At 35.7% G+C, this 20698-nt stretch overlaps 1 protein-coding gene across 1 annotated transcript in view; it reads left to right on the top strand.

The window, feature by feature from the left end:
- The window catches only part of LOC105553988 (25-hydroxycholesterol 7-alpha-hydroxylase), a 196813-nt gene that overhangs the window by 42443 nt on the left and 133672 nt on the right, over positions 1–20698 (top strand). The window contains exons 2-3 of the mRNA XM_012000203.1: positions 13361–13389; positions 19681–19687. Coding sequence (XP_011855593.1) covers positions 13361–13389; positions 19681–19687 — 36 coding nt within the window. The remainder of the gene's footprint in view (positions 1–13360; positions 13390–19680; positions 19688–20698) is intronic.

Below are 20698 nucleotides of genomic sequence, written 5' to 3'. Positions count from 1 at the left end.
AAACTGCCTCCACATTGAAGACCAAGAAAGAGTTCATTCCATTAAGAACTAGAGGGGAGGAAATGAGGGAAAAGAGTTAAAAGTTGGACATGAAGTCAAATTACAGACCATGGGCACTACCATGGAAGCCAGACACTTCTTTCTCTGGTTACCTGCTGCAAAACCTCCTGGTATAAAGCACACAGGTGGGCGAATGATGTAACTGCTTGGAGTAGGGCTCAGCAGACTACAGTCAGCAGATCAAAGCCAGCCTACCACTTGTACCTCTTTTTCTTTGGTGTACAAGCTAGGAATGATTTTTACAGGTAAATATTTGCAACTGATTTGATGATTGAGAACACTAACTTAGAACTTCAATTAAGTAAAATGTTGACTCCCCCAAAATAATTTCATTCTTTCCATTAGTAGACCTGTATTACCAAAAAATTGTACTAAATTATTCTTATATTTTCAATTTCATCAATGACAAATATGTGGAAATGTTGTCCCCCTCTTGTTGTATAAATATCTATATAATATAACTGATTTTGCCTCTTGTTCCATAAGTTTAAAATATTTACTATCCAGCTCTGTACAGAAAAAATTTGCCAGTCTCCAGCCTGACCAACCTGGTGAAACCACGTCTCTGCTAAAAATATAAAAATTAGCCAGGCGTGGTGGCGAGCACCTGTAATCCCAGCTACTCTGGAGGCTGAGGCAGGAGAATCGCTAGAACCCCAGGAGGCAGAGGTTGCAGTGAGCTGAGATCGTGTCATTGCCCTCCAGCCTGGGGGACAGGGCAAGATTACATCTCAAAAAAAAATAAATAAATAAATAAAAACTAAAAATAATTTGCTGGTCCCTGGTTAACAGAAAAAGAAACCAGACAGACAATATGTGGGATAACAGTGCTATGGGAGAGACTGAGGAAAGTAAAGTGCTGTTACAAATAAAATGGAAGAAGCAGAATGTCCTTTCACTAATCATATGAAGCACTTACATGGAATCTTTGAGGACTGGTTGGTTTCCCCTGACCTCTGCAAAAGTTTATCACCCCTGTTAAAACACACACATGCATGCACACACACGTGCACACACCTGGCAGTCAGCCTGCAGTGAGGCAAACGTGACCCTAAGCACAAATCTCACGTCTGCCATGAACTTACCATGATTTGCCAATTTATTTCCCCTCTGGTCTCACCATAGGTCTCAATGACTGTCCATTCCCCAAAGTTGCAGGTGGAACTGGCAATCATTAAAGCCAGTGTGGTTTCCACTTCTTGGTCTCCTTGAAAACTTCACCTCTGGTTCCCACCATGCTGCTCTCAAGATCCTTTAAGATATTTCACTGACTGATTTCTTGATCTGAAATTCCCTGCGGAAATATAGGCCTTACCCAAGGCTCAATCCTCAGCTCTCTGCTTTCCTTTCTTCACACTTTCCCTCAAAGGTCTTACTCCTTGAATCTCAACATATCACTCTTCTGCTTAAAAAACTCTTCCAGGGGTTTTCATCACCATGGCAGAGTTCAGACTACTGTCAAGCCCTTTGTAGCTGCACCTCCATCTCCAGGATCTTAACAGTCACAACTCACCTTGCTTTCTTTCCATGGCCTAACCTTGCTCAAGGGCTTGAATCTTCTAACTCCAGGCCTCCATTCTTCCCTCCTGCTTGCCTGCATTGTCTCTCTGCTCACCTTTGCTGGACTTACTTCCTCTAGTCCTTCCAGTCTCTGACTTGACTCCTACTTGTTAAACAAATTATCTTAAACATTTAAAGATTGTTTTAAATGTAATAGATTATCTTTGTGAGTACTTCAACTTACTGTTAGGGCAAACACAGTTCCAATGATAAAACATTCCCAATCCCTGGGACCTCCTGCAGATCTTAAAAATTAAATGTATTAATGTAATGCACCAAGTTGGGCACAAATATTTCAATTCTAAAAATATATTCAAGGTACCCTGCATTTTTTGGGCAGGACTTTTGTGATGTAATCATATCATGTGTATCACTCTCCTGTTTCAGACTCTCCCCAACTTCCCATTCCTGAGAATAGAATGAGCATCCTATCTAGAGCCACGGGGTCCACACAGAAGCCTCCTCGCCCTCTCTGTCCCCTCTGTGTATGGGCACCAATCACACTGGCCTCTTTGTTGCATGGACACGGTTGTGTATGGGGACCAACCACACTGGCATCTTTGTTGCATGGACATGGTTGTGTATGGGGACCAAACACACTGGCCTCTTTGTTGCACAGAGATGGTGAGCTGGCTCTGCTATGTACCCCTCCTCTTCTGACTAGAGCTCAGCCCTCACATTCTTACAATGGGGTCAAGATTGTCACCCAAAGCGCAGCTCAAGTGTCACCTTCGCAGGCCTCTCCTCACCATCCTTTCTAAAGCATTCCTCTCACCCTGTGAAATTATTTCATTTCATTTCTTTATAAATTTATCTGATTTGAAACTTGCTGCCTTGATGTATTTGTGTACTGGTTCTTATCTGTTCCCAGTGACTACAACGTAGTCCTCATGAGGACGGGAGTCTTGTCTATTTTACCACTGCCCTGGCCCCCGAGTTGTCCTGTCACATATTCCTTCCTTTTGAGTGAAGGGGCATACCTCAATCCCAGTGGTCTGACTCATTCTCTGTAGAGTGGTTTGCTTTTCCTCAAACTGGACATTAGTCCTTGGTGTGACAAGGTTTCATGCTTTGACTTCGAAGAAAGTCTACGTATAGTTGGTTAGTATATAGGAGAAGCCAAGTTGGTTTGCAAAACAAGGAGAGCTGATGTGATGCTAAATGTTAACATAAAGCTTCATATCTCAACAAAGAAGACAGACATTTTGGATGCTATCAATAAATTGGAAATCACGAACAAACCCAGATAGTAGGTATTTGGCATTTGTTTTTGGCTTTGAAAAAAATGCTGTTAATATTTTTAATGAGGAGTTCTTTTCAGTTTTTCCAAATATAAGTCTATTGTTTCATTTTTAAAAGAGTGTTAACCATTTAGAGAGAACCACTGTATTCTGGCACTTTATAAATAAAAGTCTTCTCTTTAAATCTTCAGTGGAAAATAACATTTAAAACACAGGAAAATCTTCATATTTGACCTTTAATTTTTGCATACTCTTTAAACTTTTTCAGATTGTTAAGTGTGTGTGTGTGTACGCTATCTGTGTGTTCTCTCAACTTTCTTCTGATCTCTTTAATACGTAGCAGAAGTAGTATATGCATAGTAAATTACTAAAGCTTTCATCATCTCTAAGTGGAAAACCTAAGCCAGGGTATTCAGAGACAAGACATTGATGGCTGCCATTGAAGTGCAGAAGTTTCTCAGATTGCACTTTCTTTATGAATTGCAAGAGAAAGTGTAATAAACATTATATATATAGATTATATATATTATAATATATATATATTATATATAATCTATATATATAATTTGACCCTATATTTGTACATAGGATCAAGGTTTCAGGCATACATATATAGACTTACATATATAGAAAAAGACATAAGATTTTGCAGTTTCTCTTCAAATACTGTAGTGTGTAATTTCACACAGAGAACATTAGAGAAAGATATTCTCTCCTTGAGTCCCATTCTGTGTCTCTTACCACCTACCTCAGCTCTACATAATATCCCATATGTCTTTCCTCATTACTAGCATATTTTAAAGTCATCAGAACTCTGTGGGTGGCAGAGATACATCGGAGAGCAGCTCATAATTAATATAAACCTCTCAGAGGAACTTTGGAGTTTAACTTGATTTATACATATACACACACACTCACACGCACATGCACGCACACAATTTATTTAACAGAAAGTTGAACAAGACATTTCATTATGAAAATATATTCCAAAATACATAGCCCTGTTTGTAAGTAAACTTCTTTATGTAATTTTTTACATAATTTCAGGTGTGTATCACTCATGATCTAACTACATCACTGACTTGCTTACAGCACCTGGAACCTTATACAATACTTTAAGATTTTTTTTTTTTTCTGGAGTACATACATCATGGATCAGGTAGTGGCATCTGCTGGCAATGAGTGATATTGCTTTCTAATTCTATAGGTGGCCTGGTGTTTCATCACAGTGCATCCCTGGAAAGTGGATCATGTTGTTGCTTTTCTAGAACAAACATATTCATAAGAATATAACTAACACAATTGAGTGGCAATGATAATTTACATGTTGGCTGGTATGTGACATAAGAAAGGAAGAAAAATAAACTTTTATTGTGAATTATTGGGTGCCTATGAGGTGCTATGTTGTTTTACATGCTATTAGAGAGATTAAAAGGTCAGAGAGGTTAGGAACTATGCCCAGCTTTACGGGCTGTTGAAGGCAAGATTCAAAACAAAATCTGATCTTATGATCCTTGGTAAATAGTTAGGATGTCCTAGTTTTTGAGGCAGAAAAGAAAAGGCTTTTCAGACAAGGATGAGCACTCCCATATACTGTCAGTTGCATTGTATATTGCTTCAGTTTTTCTGAAAGACAATTTTCCCATATGCATCAAAAGGCTTAAAAGTATGCATGCCATTTGACTAAGCAGTTGTAATTCTAGTAATTTGTCCCTGGGAAATAATCATAGAGGTGCTTGAAGATGGTTAATATATGTACTTATTGCATCCTTATATGAATGCTATATATTGTAGCATTTATCATAATAGTAAAAAATAAATAAACTAAATAGCAACCAATAACAAAGGGTGGTTAACATAATGCTATATCCCTAAAATGGAATTATATTCATATATTAAAAATGCATTGTATAGGAGTACTTAATGGCATGAAAATGTTTATACCATATTATTAAAGAAAGAGAAAAGCAGGTTTACAATTCCATGTGATGTCATTTTGTGGATAAAATTCTGTATGTGTGTATGTGAATTGTGTGGGTTTATAAGGAACATATACCTAAATACCAGCATTGGTTATCTTTGAGAGATATGATGACAGGTCACATTTATTTTCTTCCTTTCCTCATCTCTATTTTATAAATTGTCTACAATGAAAACACATTACTTTTAAAATTTAAAATAGTTTACATTTTAAGAAAAGAATTTAGAACGTTGTCACAGGAAGCAACCAGGGACCCAGTATAAAGGGACATCTACTGGAAATGGAACTGGACAGGGAACTGTCCCTGCAGCAGGAAATTAATGAGAAGTTGATGTGAAACAGCGAGAAGATCCAGCAGTTGGCATGAGACTGGTGTCCTGGCATGATGCAAAGGGAAGGTCAAGAAGTGTACAGCGGGACAGATAGCATCAGTGATGCCTGGAGGGCGGGGTGCCCAGCCGTGGTTCCTGGAGAGTAGTCTTAGTATAGGAATCACCTTTGTTCCAGAGAAATTGGGAGACCCTAATGAGAACAAAACACAAAAGTTAAGATTGGTGCTGGGAAGTGGTTTAAACCCAGGGTAGAGGGAGAAGTAAGTTCAACTCAGTATTAAGTTATTGAACAGCAGTCCCAGGGACTCTTCACATTTCCCCTTGATAACACTCCAGAAAAGCTTGGTTCCCACTCCTGCTACCAGGCTAAGGATTTGGAGAATCATTTGTTTGCAGATAGTCAAAGCACAGTATCTACTGTACTTAAAGGTTGCTTAGGGCTATTTATGTGCTTGGATAAAGTTGGGAAACAGACAAATTAAAAATAAACCAACAGATGGAATCAATATCTTCTTTTCGACTTAATTTTTCCCTAGGAATCAAAGGTGATTAAATTCATCCCTTTGACTTCAAACATGCCCGTAAATTGAGATCCTTTTCAACATCTAAATGTTTTACACCTGTGAAAGGTTTGGGTTGTAAAGTTTTGGAGAGAAAAAGACCATTGGATTTGGGACAGTAGATCTAGATCCTGTTAGTTGCCATGCCTTGCTGGGAAACTGAGGTCATTTCATCCCTGAAACTTCATGACTCTGGACCTGAAACTTTATTCTTATTTTCATGTTCATATCCTCTGTCTCATCTACCCACCCCTAACCTGCAAATAAAAAGGCCTTGAAAGGAAAATCAATCACAGAAAGTTAGACAGAGGGGGAAGCTTGTTCTTTTTTCCTGGAGTATCCTTACAGACTGTATGGCTAAATGTCTAGGAGCATTTTAGCATGCATTTATTCATTTACTTATTCATTCAAGAAACAGTGTACACCTGGTTTTGTGCCAGACATTGTGCTAGGTTTCAGGTAAACACAAAAAAAAGATGCCTCACCTGCTGTCAAGAAACTTTGTATGTAGTTAGTGGAGGATTTTCAACTCCTCTATCATATTTTCCCCTAGAGAAATTGAGCTTCCTTTCTCTTCTCCTCCGACTTCCACCCACCCTGTTTTTAATAAGAAATATTTGAATGGAAGTTGATTAAATATATGGGTAGTATGGAGGTAGAAAAGTACTGAAAACTGCTGGTCTGGTGCAGGAGACAAACTCGTATACAGGGAATTACAAAGTGCCATTATAAGAACTATAACAAGATGATATTGTTTGTACCATAGAAATACAGCAACATGAACATACCTGACCCCATGTATCCTGTCCCGTTTCCCAGAGTTTCTCACATATCTAGCTTTAGGATTCAGTAAGTCTTCAAATCAACTTTTAGATAGCTCTAAAATCCACTATTGCTTTCTGTCCCCACTCCTCTCCCTCAGTCCAGCTTGCCATCATCATTTACCTGGATAACTATGGTACCTTTTCTCTCTACCTCCTTCTAATCTGTTTTCTACATTTAGTCAGACTGATCTTTCTAAAATACAAATCTGGGCTGGGCATAGTATCTCACACCTGTTTTCCCAGCACTTTGGGAAGCCGAGGCGGGTGGATCACCTGACGTCACCAGTTCGAGACCAGCCTGGCCAACATGGTGAAACCCCGTCTCTACTAAAAATACAAAAATCAGCCAGGTGTGGTGGTGTGCACCTGTAATCCCAGCTATTTGGGAGGCTGAAGCAGGAGAATTGCTTGAATCCAGGAGGCAGAGGTTGTAATGCGCCAAGATCACACCACCACACTCCAGCTTGGGAGACAGAGCGAGACTCCATCTCAAAAAAAAAAAAAAAAAGAAAAGAAAAGAAAAACCAAATCTGGTGATGTCGCTCCCCTACTTTTATACATGTAGAATAAAATCTAAATCCTTTGTGCATGTGAGGTTAACCTTTGTGAATTCATCTCTGGAGTCATTCAGTGTTGTAATCATCTGCATAGTTATCTTTCTCTAGCTGTAGACTACACAAGCAGCTCTATGAAGATGGAGACTGTAGTTTATTAATCAGCACATGAATGAGCCTAGCACTCTGCCTGGCACCATGCTTAACGCGATTTGTTGAGTGAATGAAGGATGTGAGTTTGGAAGTCATATTTAGTTGAAGTCATGGGCGCAGATAAAATTCGGATGTAGGAGATGTTCAGCAAGGGTTTTGTTGTATGAATGGACAGAAAATAAGGGTTTGTAGACTGAGAACAGGCATAGTCAATAGAACCCTGAAGAATACTAAGCCTTTCACTGGATGGTAGGGGAAGGTAAATCTGTGAGAGTGATTGTGAAAGTCAGAGGAAAGCTAGGAGAGAGTGTGGGAGGCATGCTAAACAGCAGAGAATTTCAATAGTGTTTCCTTGGATCTCCAAGACCCAGCACAGGGGCAGGTAAATGAATAGGAGAATGAATGATCAGCAGATTCAAATTCTGCAGCAAAATCAAATACCAAAAGAACTGAGAAGTATTTATTGGATTTGAATTACAGTTGCAGTGGAGTGTTTGGGGCAGAAGACCAGGGAGGGATTGTAGGAGAGGAAGGAGAAATGGTGAAGATAGACCACTCTTAGAAGGAAAAGGAAGGATAATAGACAGGGGAGTGTGTGTCTGTGTGTATTTAAAGATGGTAGACACACCAAGGGTGAAGAGCTCCACTTTCTGCTTTGCTGCTCACCCAACATCAGAGCTCCTCAGCAGGTGCTTCAGTCCTGGGCAAAGATGACTGAATAGTGGATGAACTGATCTTTGTAGAATACAGATCTGATGATGTATTTCATCAGACATCATCACTGCTTCAACATTGGCCATGGCTGGCATGCTCAAAAATCTTCTTGTGGTCCCCAGAAGAGGAGTTTGGGTGGGAAGGACAGCAACAGATCCTGAAGTTGTGAAGCGTGGCTTCCAGGTGCTGCAATGGGTCATAGGCTAGGCAATGATCTTAGTTCTTCCTCTGAAAGTTTTTACCCTTACCCATTGGGTGACTTCATACTTTCTTTTGCTCTATGTTCTCTTTATAATTTCTCTAGAAATGATGATGACAATGGTGATGATGATGATAATAATAATAATGAATAGCTAGGTGCTGAGTTAAGTGCTTTTATGTGCATAATCTAATTTATTCCAGCCAGGAGCCCAGTGAAATACATAAAATTATCCCCATTTTAGTAAAGTTAGTTATATAAATATTATATTTACATATAAAAATAATATATACATAGTTTGCCCTTGAACAACATGGGTTTGAACTGCACAGGTATACAAGTATACATGCATTTTCTTCTACTTCTGCCACTCCTGAAACAAGGTCAACCCCTCCTCTTCCTCATCCTCCTCCTTATGATTTTTTTCAATAACATTTACTTTTCTCTAGCTCACTTTATTGTAAGAATATAGCATATAACACATACAACATAGAAATGTGTGTTAATTAACTTTTTATGTTATTGGTAAGGCTTTTGGTCAATGGTACGCTATTAGGTAAGTTTTTGGGGAGTTAAAAGTTGTATGTGAATTTCTGACTGTGCAGGAGTGGGGATCAGTGCCCCAGTTTCTACCTTGTTCAAAGGTCAACTGTACACTTTATATATTATGAGTATAGTATATTCTATTAATATATAAATATAATATACTATATGACTTATACTATATTACTGTAACACTATATTAAGTATTATGTTTATATATAAAAACTATATAATATATAAATATATAGTATGTATAAATATGCCTATGTAATATACAATATATACTTATGTATGCTTATATGTAACATATACTTATGTATGCTTATATAGATCTGTAAATAACGTAATAAATATATTTAAAATAAATAATTTGTAATTCACAATGAACTTATAATTTATGATAATTTATCAATTCAAATTCATATTGATATAGTTTATATTGATCTATAGTAGTAACTTACAATAAAGTCAATGACTTAGAATTTATTTTTATAATCATACTTTGTATTTAGATTTTAGGAATAAAATATTCTATAAAGTGAGGGTATATACAATTTTATGGATTTATAAATGCAGATTGGGATTAAATATATTCCACAGAAGGTAGTTACTAACAAGAGTATGTCAAATGTTCTTTTAATCTCCTTTGTATCTTTAGAGAGTTATGACATGAATGAGGGGTATTCAGAAAAATATGTAACATTGGGTTTGGTTCTCTTCCAAAATTTTAAATTGTAAATAATAGTAACAAAAAAGTCAATTATGACAATTATAACACGTTTACTTTCCTGTTTCTAATAATTCATTTTTGAAATTGAAATATTTCTCTAAGCTAACAGGTAACAATTGTCTTGCTCTCAATGCTTACTATAAAAATGCAAAGTAAAATAGTATTGAGATCATAGCCACATGTAATAGTTACTACTTCTTTTAAATCACCAAAATACTAATGCATTTGGATCAATACTTGAGTCTTCACAGTCATTGCAACCAACTGAATGCAAAATATATTTTAACATATTCTGTAAATGAGTGATGATAGCATGCAGGAATGACAGTGCCTCTTGCGTTATTCTCATTGCAATTCCCTGGACTGATTTTTCTTGTGGTAAAACAAAACCAGGAGAAAAATGCTTTTCTTTTAAAGTAACCTTAAGGCTTGCCTTTAAATAGACAACAGAAGCTTAGGAGATCAATGCTTGGGGACTTAAGCTGTATTATTATTGTTACCATTTAGTATTGCAGAATTACTACCCATACCATACATGAAAGTCTATACAGTTTTAACAAAAGACCTGGCTATATTGACTTATGAAAGGGATTTTTTTCTCACCTCTGAAAATACCTACTTTTTTCATTTTAATTCAACTTAGATCCATCTAGAGAGTTTAAATATATTTAAAATTTTTAGTGGAGAAAATTATCCTTTAATATAAAATAGATTTAAAAACATGCGTTGAATGGTTGACTCAGGGGCTTTCACTAAACTGGCCATGAATGCTGAAACCATCTGTTTTTCTGGACGTTGTCAGGGTGAGTGTGGCAGAGGCAGCTGTTTGCAAAGGGACGCTTTAAATGATGAACCAGCCCATTGTTTCTAAGCAATTCACTTGCATTCAGAGGCTCTACCCAAGCGTACTATAGAGCAATCAAAATCAAACTATTGTTTGTACCAATCATATTGATCTGAAAAGATTGTGGTGGGATGACCCCATTGTAGATGCAAATAGTTGTTCTGAGCAGCTGTATGCTGGCCAATATGTACCTCAGTAGGAAACAGGCTTGGAAGCTAGAGGGCTCTCTGCACCCTACTGGGGGAGGAAAAATGATTATACCCGATTGAACTGCAGTTTAAAGGGACTGGGGGGAATGAAGACACAGGTCTGTTAGTATTAGTGGTAATTTTCCTTCATGAAAAAATTAACTCTAGTGGCAAAGCCATTTTTATATTAAAGCTTTCTGCACACTATAAATTTAGAATCTCCAAAAGATTAGATAATGACTTAAAACTATAGCACAAAAAGTCATTGGCTTTGGTTTTAAATGTCAAGTCCTGATTAGCTCTACCAATTAGAAAATGCACAATCTTAGCTTATCTGGAATTATTCATACACTGTTTAAAGTTTTATAATTTATTTACAACTCAGAAATATGTAGAAACAATCTTGATATTGCAATGTTTGCATAAATATTAAAAAGGACATTTTTGTCTATGCAGAGAGCAAATGGAAGCATACAAAATGAACATTATACTGCTGCATTCTTTAAATAACCAGAATGCTGTATCTTACCCATTAACATTTAAGCTTTTTGGTTGTCCTTGTCACTTCATTGCATGCATGCTAATATCTTCTCATATAAAATTTAATCTGTTGAACTAAATGAAGGAATTAGTATCTGAAAGACATCTTTCATTAAGCAATTAACGAATCTCTCCAACAAATCTACAAAAGCATATGTGTTTATATTTAATAATTATTTGTATGATCAGCCAGTTATAACACATACATACATTTAGTTTTAGTCATAGTATTACTATACCTCAACTTACTGTCATTATACTATAAAGCCCTAGTAAAAATGTGGTTTAAACTGGTTATTTGCTAAGGAGTACATACATCCGTAGTTTATTGACTTTTGCAAGTCCTTTGAGGTTCAGTATAGAACAAAGAAAATTCCCACAGATAGAGATATTTGGTTGTGGATCAAATCTTGCTTTATATTGCAGTGAAAACCAGAAGTGTTATAACAGGGCAAAATTAAGACAATTCATAGGTTTGTGGAGTACATCTCAAAGAAGGGTCAGCACCATATGTGCCAGTTAACTTTCATTGTCAAATATAAGGGGCCAGGGTAAGACTTTGAGTGTTTCTTAAGAAAATGAAAGAAAACATCGTATCTTTAGTTATCCACAATTTCCATTGCCTAAATAATTATTTCCGAGCAACACTTTAACTAGTAGCCTACTCTGCTTTACTTGAATATGTTCAATTGTCTTGGTGTTACTGGGATTGTGGCATGGGGTTGAGCTGATGGAGCATTCTACCGTGGCAAATTCTGTCCATCACTAGGTTGGCAGGCCTATGTAATGAGAAAGGGGAAAAAAAAGAGATTCTTTTTCATTAAATCTCTTGATTTTTTCTTGAATTAACTGGTAGATGAAGATGATTTGATATCTCATGGAAAGGTCATGATATATCTATAAAATAACTATCATTTCAAACTTCTTAAATATTTTATGTGGAAAATTAATAAACAGACAATATTTTATTCTTCTAACACATAGTTGACTGTATTTCCCCTCTCCTTTTAGGAGAATAAATCCAATCATAATTTCTAAAAAAGCCAATATAAAGGATTTATTTCAAGAAGTAATTTCCAGGTTATTTTCCTAGAATGAATAAACATTTGACCAAAATTCTCATGCCTATCTTTAGAAATAACTATAGTTTTAGTAAGTGATATTTTGAATGGTGACATGAGGTGCCAAAATGACATGTGAGCAACCAAAGAATAATTATGTAATGCTCATAACACTTCATTTATTATTGGATTCTACTATGTGCTCATGGGGATGTTAAATTTATATGGAAAGAAACAATATTCTGTTCCAAACAAATAAATTAAAAATATATTAGTAGGTATTAGGGGCTGTATTTTGCCCCCCCCCCCAATTAATATGTTGAACTCCAAATATGAGTAGCTCAGAATGTGACCGTTTTTGGAGACAGGGTCTTTAAATAAGTAATTGAAGTTAAATGAGGTCATATATATGGGCCCTAATCCAGTCAGACTGGTGTCATAATAAAAGGAGGTACACTCAGAAGCACAAAGGATGCGCAACTACGAAGAAAAGGTCAGGTGAGGACTCAGTGAGAAGACAAGCCAAGGAGCCAGGTCTTGGAAGAAGTCAACACTGTTGACACCTTGATCTTGGACTAATCCTGCGGACACCTTGATCTTGAACTTTTAGCTTCCAGAACTGCGAGAAAATAAATTTTTCTTGTTTAAGCCACCCAGAGTGTAGTGTTTTGTTATGTCAGTCCTAACAAATTAATATGGTATGCTGAGGCCATGTTGTAATTTACTTTGCTTTCCTTGATTTGGTAAGTCTTTTCTTGCAGCTCACAACTAATTAGTGTTGAATCAATTAACAGATATAGAGCCTACTAAGTAAGGCTAATTATTTCTAGCATCCCTTTCTTTCTTTTTTTTTTTAATAAGATGAATGATCAGATCTTTTGTGAATGTCCAGGAGCCCTCTGGGAAACTCCAGAGATAGTTTAGATATTTAAAAAATGGAAAATATTTTGTTGTTTGTTTGGTGTTTTTTGTTTGTTTGGTTTTTGGCTAATCTGAATTCTGATGTTAGGAAGGCAAAATCAAGAGTTGTCAGTGAAAATTTGATCATTTCATTAAGAGGGTATCAAAGGTGCCTTGGAAGAAAGATTGGCGTTGGCTTGGCTGCCTGTTAGTCAAAGTGGCAATACAAAATTTGTAAATAAAACATAGAAGAAGGAAATGAAGTTATAATGAACCCTAGCATTTAGTAATGAAAAACATTTTAAAACAGTCAAAGACATGATAAAGTATGCAAAAAGTAGGAAATTATTCTGATGACATATGGAGGGTTACAAAGAAAAAACTTTTTGCCACCTCTGATAAAGGGTAGACTGAATTCTCCAAGACCAATTTGACATTTTAACAGAGAATATAAAATTCGAATATAACATTTTATTGTAAAGCATTCATGGTCTTTTTTTTCTTATTAATAAATCCATCAAAACAGAAAGTTTTGCAAAATTTTAACACATTTCAGTGCTTTTAGTTAGTCTTATTATTTGCAGTCATTAGAAACCAGGGCAATGAAACTTACTTTTTACAAAACTCCTACAATTTTTTACATGTGTTCAAATTATGCCTTTATTATCTTCTTTTATATCTTAAAATAGCCAGGTACTTGAGGACAAAACCACTTTTTTTTTTTTTTATAAACAACACATATCCCTTTACCTTGCATAGGCAACCTATTTCTCTACCACTACTGCTTCTACTCTCTTAAAACTACTCCACAAGTGTAAAAATAGGAGGCCAAAATGCATACATTAAAATGATGTTTGGGACTAATGGTTCAGCATTCTATTACACTTGGAAATATACAAGTATTCAAAGATTATCTATTAATTAACAGTGTAGTATTTTTTCAGTATTTACATTAACTAAAGATCTGAAAGAATTATATTTAAATTGACATAGTACAGATCATAATTTCTGTGGTTATGAAATATTTGTCAGAATTATAATTCAATTTGATTGAACAGATGCATAATTTTCTATTTTTTATAATCATAGATTTTATATAAGAATAGTGTTAACCTATCTGATCAGTAAATCAGTATAAGAAATTTAGGAAGTTTATACTAACTAGCCTCTGTTGATATCTACACAAAAGCTTGCTGGGATTTGATTGGGATTGTGTTGAATTTATAGATCATGTTGGAAAGAATTGACATCTTAAAAATATTGAGCCTTCCAATTCATGAACATAGTTTATCTCTACCATATATTTATATCTTTAATTTCTTTTATTAGAGTTTTGTAGTTTTCTGCATATATATCCTATACACATTTTGTTAAGCTTGTAACAAGCATTTCATTCATTTTGGTGCTATTGTAAATGGTATTGTGCTTTTCAATTCAAACCCCAGTTTTATTGCTGGTATATATGAGAGTAATTTCCTGTCATATATTAACCTTGTATCCTATAACCTTACTATAATTGATTATTTGTTTAAGAATTTTGGGGGCTGGGCACGGTGGCTCATGCCTGTAATCCCAGCACTTTGGGAGGCCAAAGCAGTGATCTCCTGAGGTCAGGAGTTCGAGACCAGCCTGACCAACATGGAGAAACCCCATCTCTACTAAAAATACAAAATTAGCTGGGCGTGGTGGTGCATGCCTGTAATCCCAGCTACTCGGGAGGCTGAGGCAGGAGAATCGCTTGAATTCGGGAGGCAAAGGTTGCAGTGAGTCGAGATCAGGCCATTACACTCCAGCCTGGGCAACAAGAGCAAAACTCTGTCTCAAAAAAAAGAAAAAAGAAAAAACATTGTTCAAATCTCTGCGATTTCTACATAGAAAAATCATGTTATGCACAAATAAAATTTTATTTCTTCCTTCTTCACTCTATCTTCCAGTCTATACACCTTTTATTTTATTTTCTGGTGTTAAAGCTAACTAGAATTTTCAGTAAGATGTTATATGGGAGTAGTGAAGGCAACATTCTTTCCTTATTCTCTAACTTAGGGAAAGAGCATACAGTTTTTCACTATTAAACAGCATGTTAAAGGTATGTTTTTTATCATTATTTTTTATTAAGTTGAGGAAGATTCCCATTAGCCCTGGTTTCCTTAGAGTTTTTATCATGATGGATCCTGGCTTTTGTCAGATGCTTTTTCTCTATCAATTGATATTATCATGTGATTCTTTAGTCTGTTGATGTGGTGAATTACATTAATTGATTTTCAGATATTGAACCAAATTGCATACCTGGATTAAATTTCACTTGGTCCTGGTGTATAGTTTTATTTATACATTGATTTACTAATGTTTTGTTGAGGATGTTTGCATTTATGTTTAAAAACCACATTGGTCTGTCACTCTCTCTCTTGTAATGGCTTTATTTGGTCTTGCTATTAGAGTGGTGCAGGCCTTATACGATGAGTTAGGAAGTGTTCTGGAAGAAATGATATAGAATTGGTATTCGTTTGTCCTTAAATGATTGAAAAAAATTGCCAATTATATCACCTGGGCCTGGTGCTTTCTTTTTGGGAGATTATTAGTTAGGGAATGGATTTTTTTTTTTTTTTGATAGATATAGGCCTACTCAAATGATATATTCCTCTTTTTATGAGTTTTGGTGTTTATGTCTTTTAAGGAATTGGTCCATTTCACCTAAGTTATCAAATTTGTGGGCATAGAGTTTTTCATAATATTCCTATTAATCTTTTAATGTTCATTGGATCTATAGTGATTACCCCGCTTTCACTTCTAATATTGGCAAGTTATATCTTCTCTGTTTTTTTTTTTGTTGTTGTTGTTAGCCTGGCTAGAGACTTATCAAATTTATTGATGTTTTCAAACAATCAGCTTTGGTTTTGTTGATTTTCTGTATTGTTTTCCTAATTGTAATTTTGTTTGTCTCCTGTAAGGTATACTATTACATTTCTTCTGCTTGCTTTATGCTTAAGTTGATCTTGTTTCTATAATTTCTTGAGTTGAATGCTAGATTATTGATTATAGATCTTTTATAATTAATGCACTTATATCATAAACATAATATGTAAATATATATATTATTGACCTATGTACTTCTTCCTTGACCCATGTTTTATTTAGGAATTTGTTGCTTAATTCTCAAATATATGGAGATTTTTCAGCTTTTATTCTGTTTTTGATTTCTAGTTTAATTTGACTGTGGTCTGAGAAAACACTTTGTATAATCTCTTTTAAATTTGTTAAGGTGTGTCTTACAGCCCAGGATGTGGTCTGTCTTGTTAAGTGTTCTGTGTAAGCTTGAGAGGAATGTTTATTTTACTGTTGTTTCTTCTCCAGTGTTCTTCCTCTCTTTATGTAGATCCATGTTTTGTTTTATTTAACCTATATCATTTTTCTTCTCCCTAAAGAAGTTCTTTTAACATTTCTTACAGAGTAGGTTGTCTGGTGATGAATTCCCTGTTTTTGTCTGAAAAAAGTCTTGACATATCTCTCTCACTTTTGAAGGATAATTTTGGTGGATATCAAATTTTAAGTTGATTTTTTTCACACTTTAAATATTTCAATCCACTCTTCTTTCTTGCATGAAAAGAAGTCTACCGTCGTTCTTATCCTCTTCTGGTTTCTTTCGAGATTTTCTCTTAATCTATTTGTTTTTTAGTTTGAATATGATATGTTGAGATGTGAATATTCAAGAGAACCACTTGGTGCTCTTTGAATTTTCTGTGTATGTAATTTCATATCTGTCATTAATTTGGAAAATTCTAAGACTTTATTACATCAAATATTTCTTCCATTTTGATCTCTCTTTTCTTCTAGTATTCTAATGATACATCTGTTACACATTTTGAAATTGTCCCACAATTCTTTCATTCTTTGAGGTAAACAGGCATTTTAGTTAGAGAATTTATGGAAGTCTTGCTAGGTGTTGGGCTGTGTTTAATGTTTGCTGTAGTGGTAGGTGCCGGGGCCTCAACTTCCTCTAGTGTTCGTTTTTGTCTCCACTTTTGTCTTTGAGCTTCTCTAGGAATTATTCCTTAAACAGATTCTATGTGTTTTCTACTCTTTCCAGTAGACTACCATTATACCAGAGTCCTGCTAATATGGTGGTAAGGCATGGGAGAGGAAAAGCATTCCATAATCTTATGATTAAATCTCAGTATTTTACGGGGTCTGTATTCCTGGGCTGTGACCTTCACCAGTGTTCCTTAGCTTCCCTCAGTTCCCTTAGGTGAGAGAGAAAGGCTAGAGAGAGTCCAGTAGGAGAAATGCCCTGTGCCTGGGGTGGGAGTAAGGCTCTGGTAAAATCCTTCCCCCGGAAAATAAGCCTTTGTTATAGAAAATGCTCTGTGAATATTTCACAAATACTCTTTCCCTCTGCCTGCCGGAGACAGAAGGGAATCTGTTTTAGCTCTTCTCTATGAGAACATGGCAGGGTTCCTGGAGGTAAAACCCTTAAAAGTGTTGGGGGCCCAAGACTGTGGCTCCCAGGAGTTTCTCACTATTAACACTAGTCCACACTCACCCCCCAGGAATTTGTCAAAATTAACATTTAAGTGTTTCCTACCAGTTTATGACTCTAGTTGCTTCTGTTTCAGGTAAACTGATCTTGGCTGTCGACTCTTTGGATTAGCCTGATTCTCCAGATTTTGGGGTGGCAGTTTGCCTTGCAAGCTCAGTTCTCTGAAGCTTCCAAGAAAAATTGTTGATTTTTAGTTCATTTAGCTTTTCCTTTTGTACAGACATAAGTGATGACTTCCCAGCTCTTTACATATTGGAGCCGAAACCAGAAGTCTAGTTAGTATCTTGATTAGAAAAAGAACCCATATTATGTTTTATATGCGTGTGTGTGTGTGTGTGTGTTTATGTGTGTGTGTGTGTGTGTTTTCTTGTATTATATTCTATCCTGATAAAATTATGGAGAAAACAGTTTCTTTTAAACCAGTGATCAAACACTGAAAAGAGAACAATGATCCGATTTGCCAGTGATTCTGTGAACATAGCTTCTTGTAGGAAAATGCTTCTGAGCTAGTAGTTTCTTTCAGAAGATTTTTTTTTCTTTCTTAATAGACTAGCACATTTAAAGTGTTAGAAATTCAGTTTTTGAAAAAACTTTTCTGGGATTTTTAAGAATGCTAAATATATGGAGTGCTTATTGGTATCTATAAACCAATCACAATCTTTTTTTATTTCTAGAGACTTCACAATATACATTTTTAATTACTCCAAAGTTAGAAAAGTATTTTTACAATTACACATGAGAAGTAAATTCTTTTCTCAGTAGAGGTATGCAGATACTTAGAGAACTTACAGCTTTAATTTTACATATTCAGCTCCAGGTCAGAATAAACCTAGAATATAAAAATTCAGATCTGAAAGAGAGTCTGCTTTTCAATGGAAGGTAAGACATACATTTGCACAGACAGAAAAGCAAAAAGACTAACAAACCAATATCTCTGTTGTCTCTCATCTGAAAAAGAGTAATTCCTGTCTCTACACAAAAGAGATCACCAAATAAGTAGAACATAAAACCAAATTCCCAGTTACTACTGCCACCAATCGGGAATAACCTGTTGGCTATGCACAAACAAGAATAAAAACAACATTGGCCAAGAACAAAAACCAAACAAACAAAAACACAAGTCAGAAGAAAAAAAATAGAAAAATTTAGTCAGCGAACCTGAAATTGTGTTGCCTCCTGGAATCCTTTCATTCCAGGATCCAAGAAAAGATGGACTGAGAAGAGGAGCCTAGGAGGTATATTTTCAGGCAATGCAGTTTAATTGACTTCTCAGACATCTTGGTACTTACAAGGCATAATTTTTGAAAAGTTAAAAATATGATTCTTATACAAATATGGAAAGAACATGCATTAACATTTATTTAACTCTTTAATGAGGGAACTAGCAGGATGAAAAAGCTGGATTATGCTTTACAGGTTTGAATGCCAAGCTGAGAGTACCGGATTTGAGCTAGTGTACTTTATCACTTTTAGTTTTGCCATTTGAGATTTTAAATGGCCAACATGGCCCCACTCTAACAGACTTGCCAATGTAGCTTTTCTTTTGTTTTCTTTTTTCATTAAAAAGAAAAACAAAACAAGATTTATGTACATTTTTTCTTTATATTGAGGGATAATCTTTAAGTGGAGCCAGGCATAGTGACCCATGCCTGTAGTTCCAACTACTCGGGAAGCTGAGACCAGATGGTCGCTTGAGTCCAGGAATTCAAGGTTGCAGTGAGCTATGATCACATCACTGCACTCTGTCTAGTCTGGGTGACAAAGTGAGACAATATCACATACATAAAAATAGACCTTTAAAATTTGACTGATTAAGGATGTTTTTCATTCAGTATATAATCACTTTACATAGAGAGCTCTAGAACATGTCTTCTGTCTCATTAATTTATTTGTTAAAATATACTTATTGAGAGTCAGGTATTGTGCCAAGAATGTAAAGGTAAAAAAGATAGACAGTGCCTCTGTCCCTAGAGATTTTATAGTTCAGCCTCAAGTATTAATTAGGTAAAAATTTAAAATAGCATATCTGTTATAGACAGTAGACAGAATTAGATTAGATATGAGATATTGATTTGGTAAAATGAAAAGTGACTAAAATTAAAGAAAGCAAGCAAATAAAATTTTTGAAACTCCCAGGAATTAAAAAAAAAAAAAAAATTCAGGCTGGGTGTAGTGGCTCACACCTGTAATCCCAGCACTTGGGAGGCTGAGGTGGGAGGATCATGAGGTCAGGAGTTCAAGACCAGCCTGGCCAACATGGTGAAACCCCATCTCTACTAAAAATAAAATAATTAGCTGGGCATGGTGGCAGGCGCCTGTAGTCCCAGCTACTTGGGAGACTGAGGCAGGAGAACTGTTTGAACCCGGGAGGTGAAGGTTGCAGTGAGCCAAGATCATGCCACTGTACTCCAGCCTGGGAAATAGCAAAACTCTGTCTCAAAAAAATAAAATAAATAAAAATTCAGGTTGGGTTAGTTTTTGACTAAAGCAAAGAGATTTGTTTGTATTTTCTTGCATTTTTTGTTTCTCTCGCCCAGCCTTCTTTTTCCATTTGATCCATTCGTGTGTCATGAGAACATTCCATAAGAGATGGATGGAGTACCAAGGGAAGGGAAGCATGTGTCAGATGATTACAATGATTTGAATCTAATATTGGTAGAAGAAGTCGAAGAAGTCACTGATTTGGGATTTATATGGGTGTTTTTCTCGTGGAAAAGGCAAAATTCAGATCTATATTTTTAGTGACACATTCAAGGTGTGTGTTTATTTCCGTAATAGGGATGTAAACACAAAGACTTCCTGATAAATTTATTTATTTTTCTAGATACCTTGATTCTGTAGTGACAATTATTATTTAATGTTGTCAGAAGAAAAAAGGCATTTACTCTCCAGGAAGTGTGTAATACTTAGGGCATAGGTGAAAACATTAAAAATTTATTTTTATTTTTTAATTATGCCCTTAAAAATTTCTTATTTTAAGCATGCTTTACAACATATATTAGTATTGTAGGGGAAGAAACATAACTTTACCTTCCTCTGTTGATCAGGCACTGTGGAGACAGATACACTAGAGTCCCTCTGTAAGAATTCTTACCCTTTTCCAGTTTTCCCAGGATCCCATCTGCAGGCTCCAGAGCAAGAGGGATGTCCCACAGATCCCATTCTCATTGCCAGAGTTGT

Source organism: Mandrillus leucophaeus, unplaced genomic scaffold (genome assembly GCF_000951045.1).
Source record: "Mandrillus leucophaeus isolate KB7577 unplaced genomic scaffold, Mleu.le_1.0 Scaffold621, whole genome shotgun sequence".
In the NCBI taxonomy this organism is placed as follows: domain Eukaryota; kingdom Metazoa; phylum Chordata; class Mammalia; order Primates; family Cercopithecidae; genus Mandrillus; species Mandrillus leucophaeus.
This window is presented reverse-complemented; position numbering and strand designations above follow the sequence as displayed.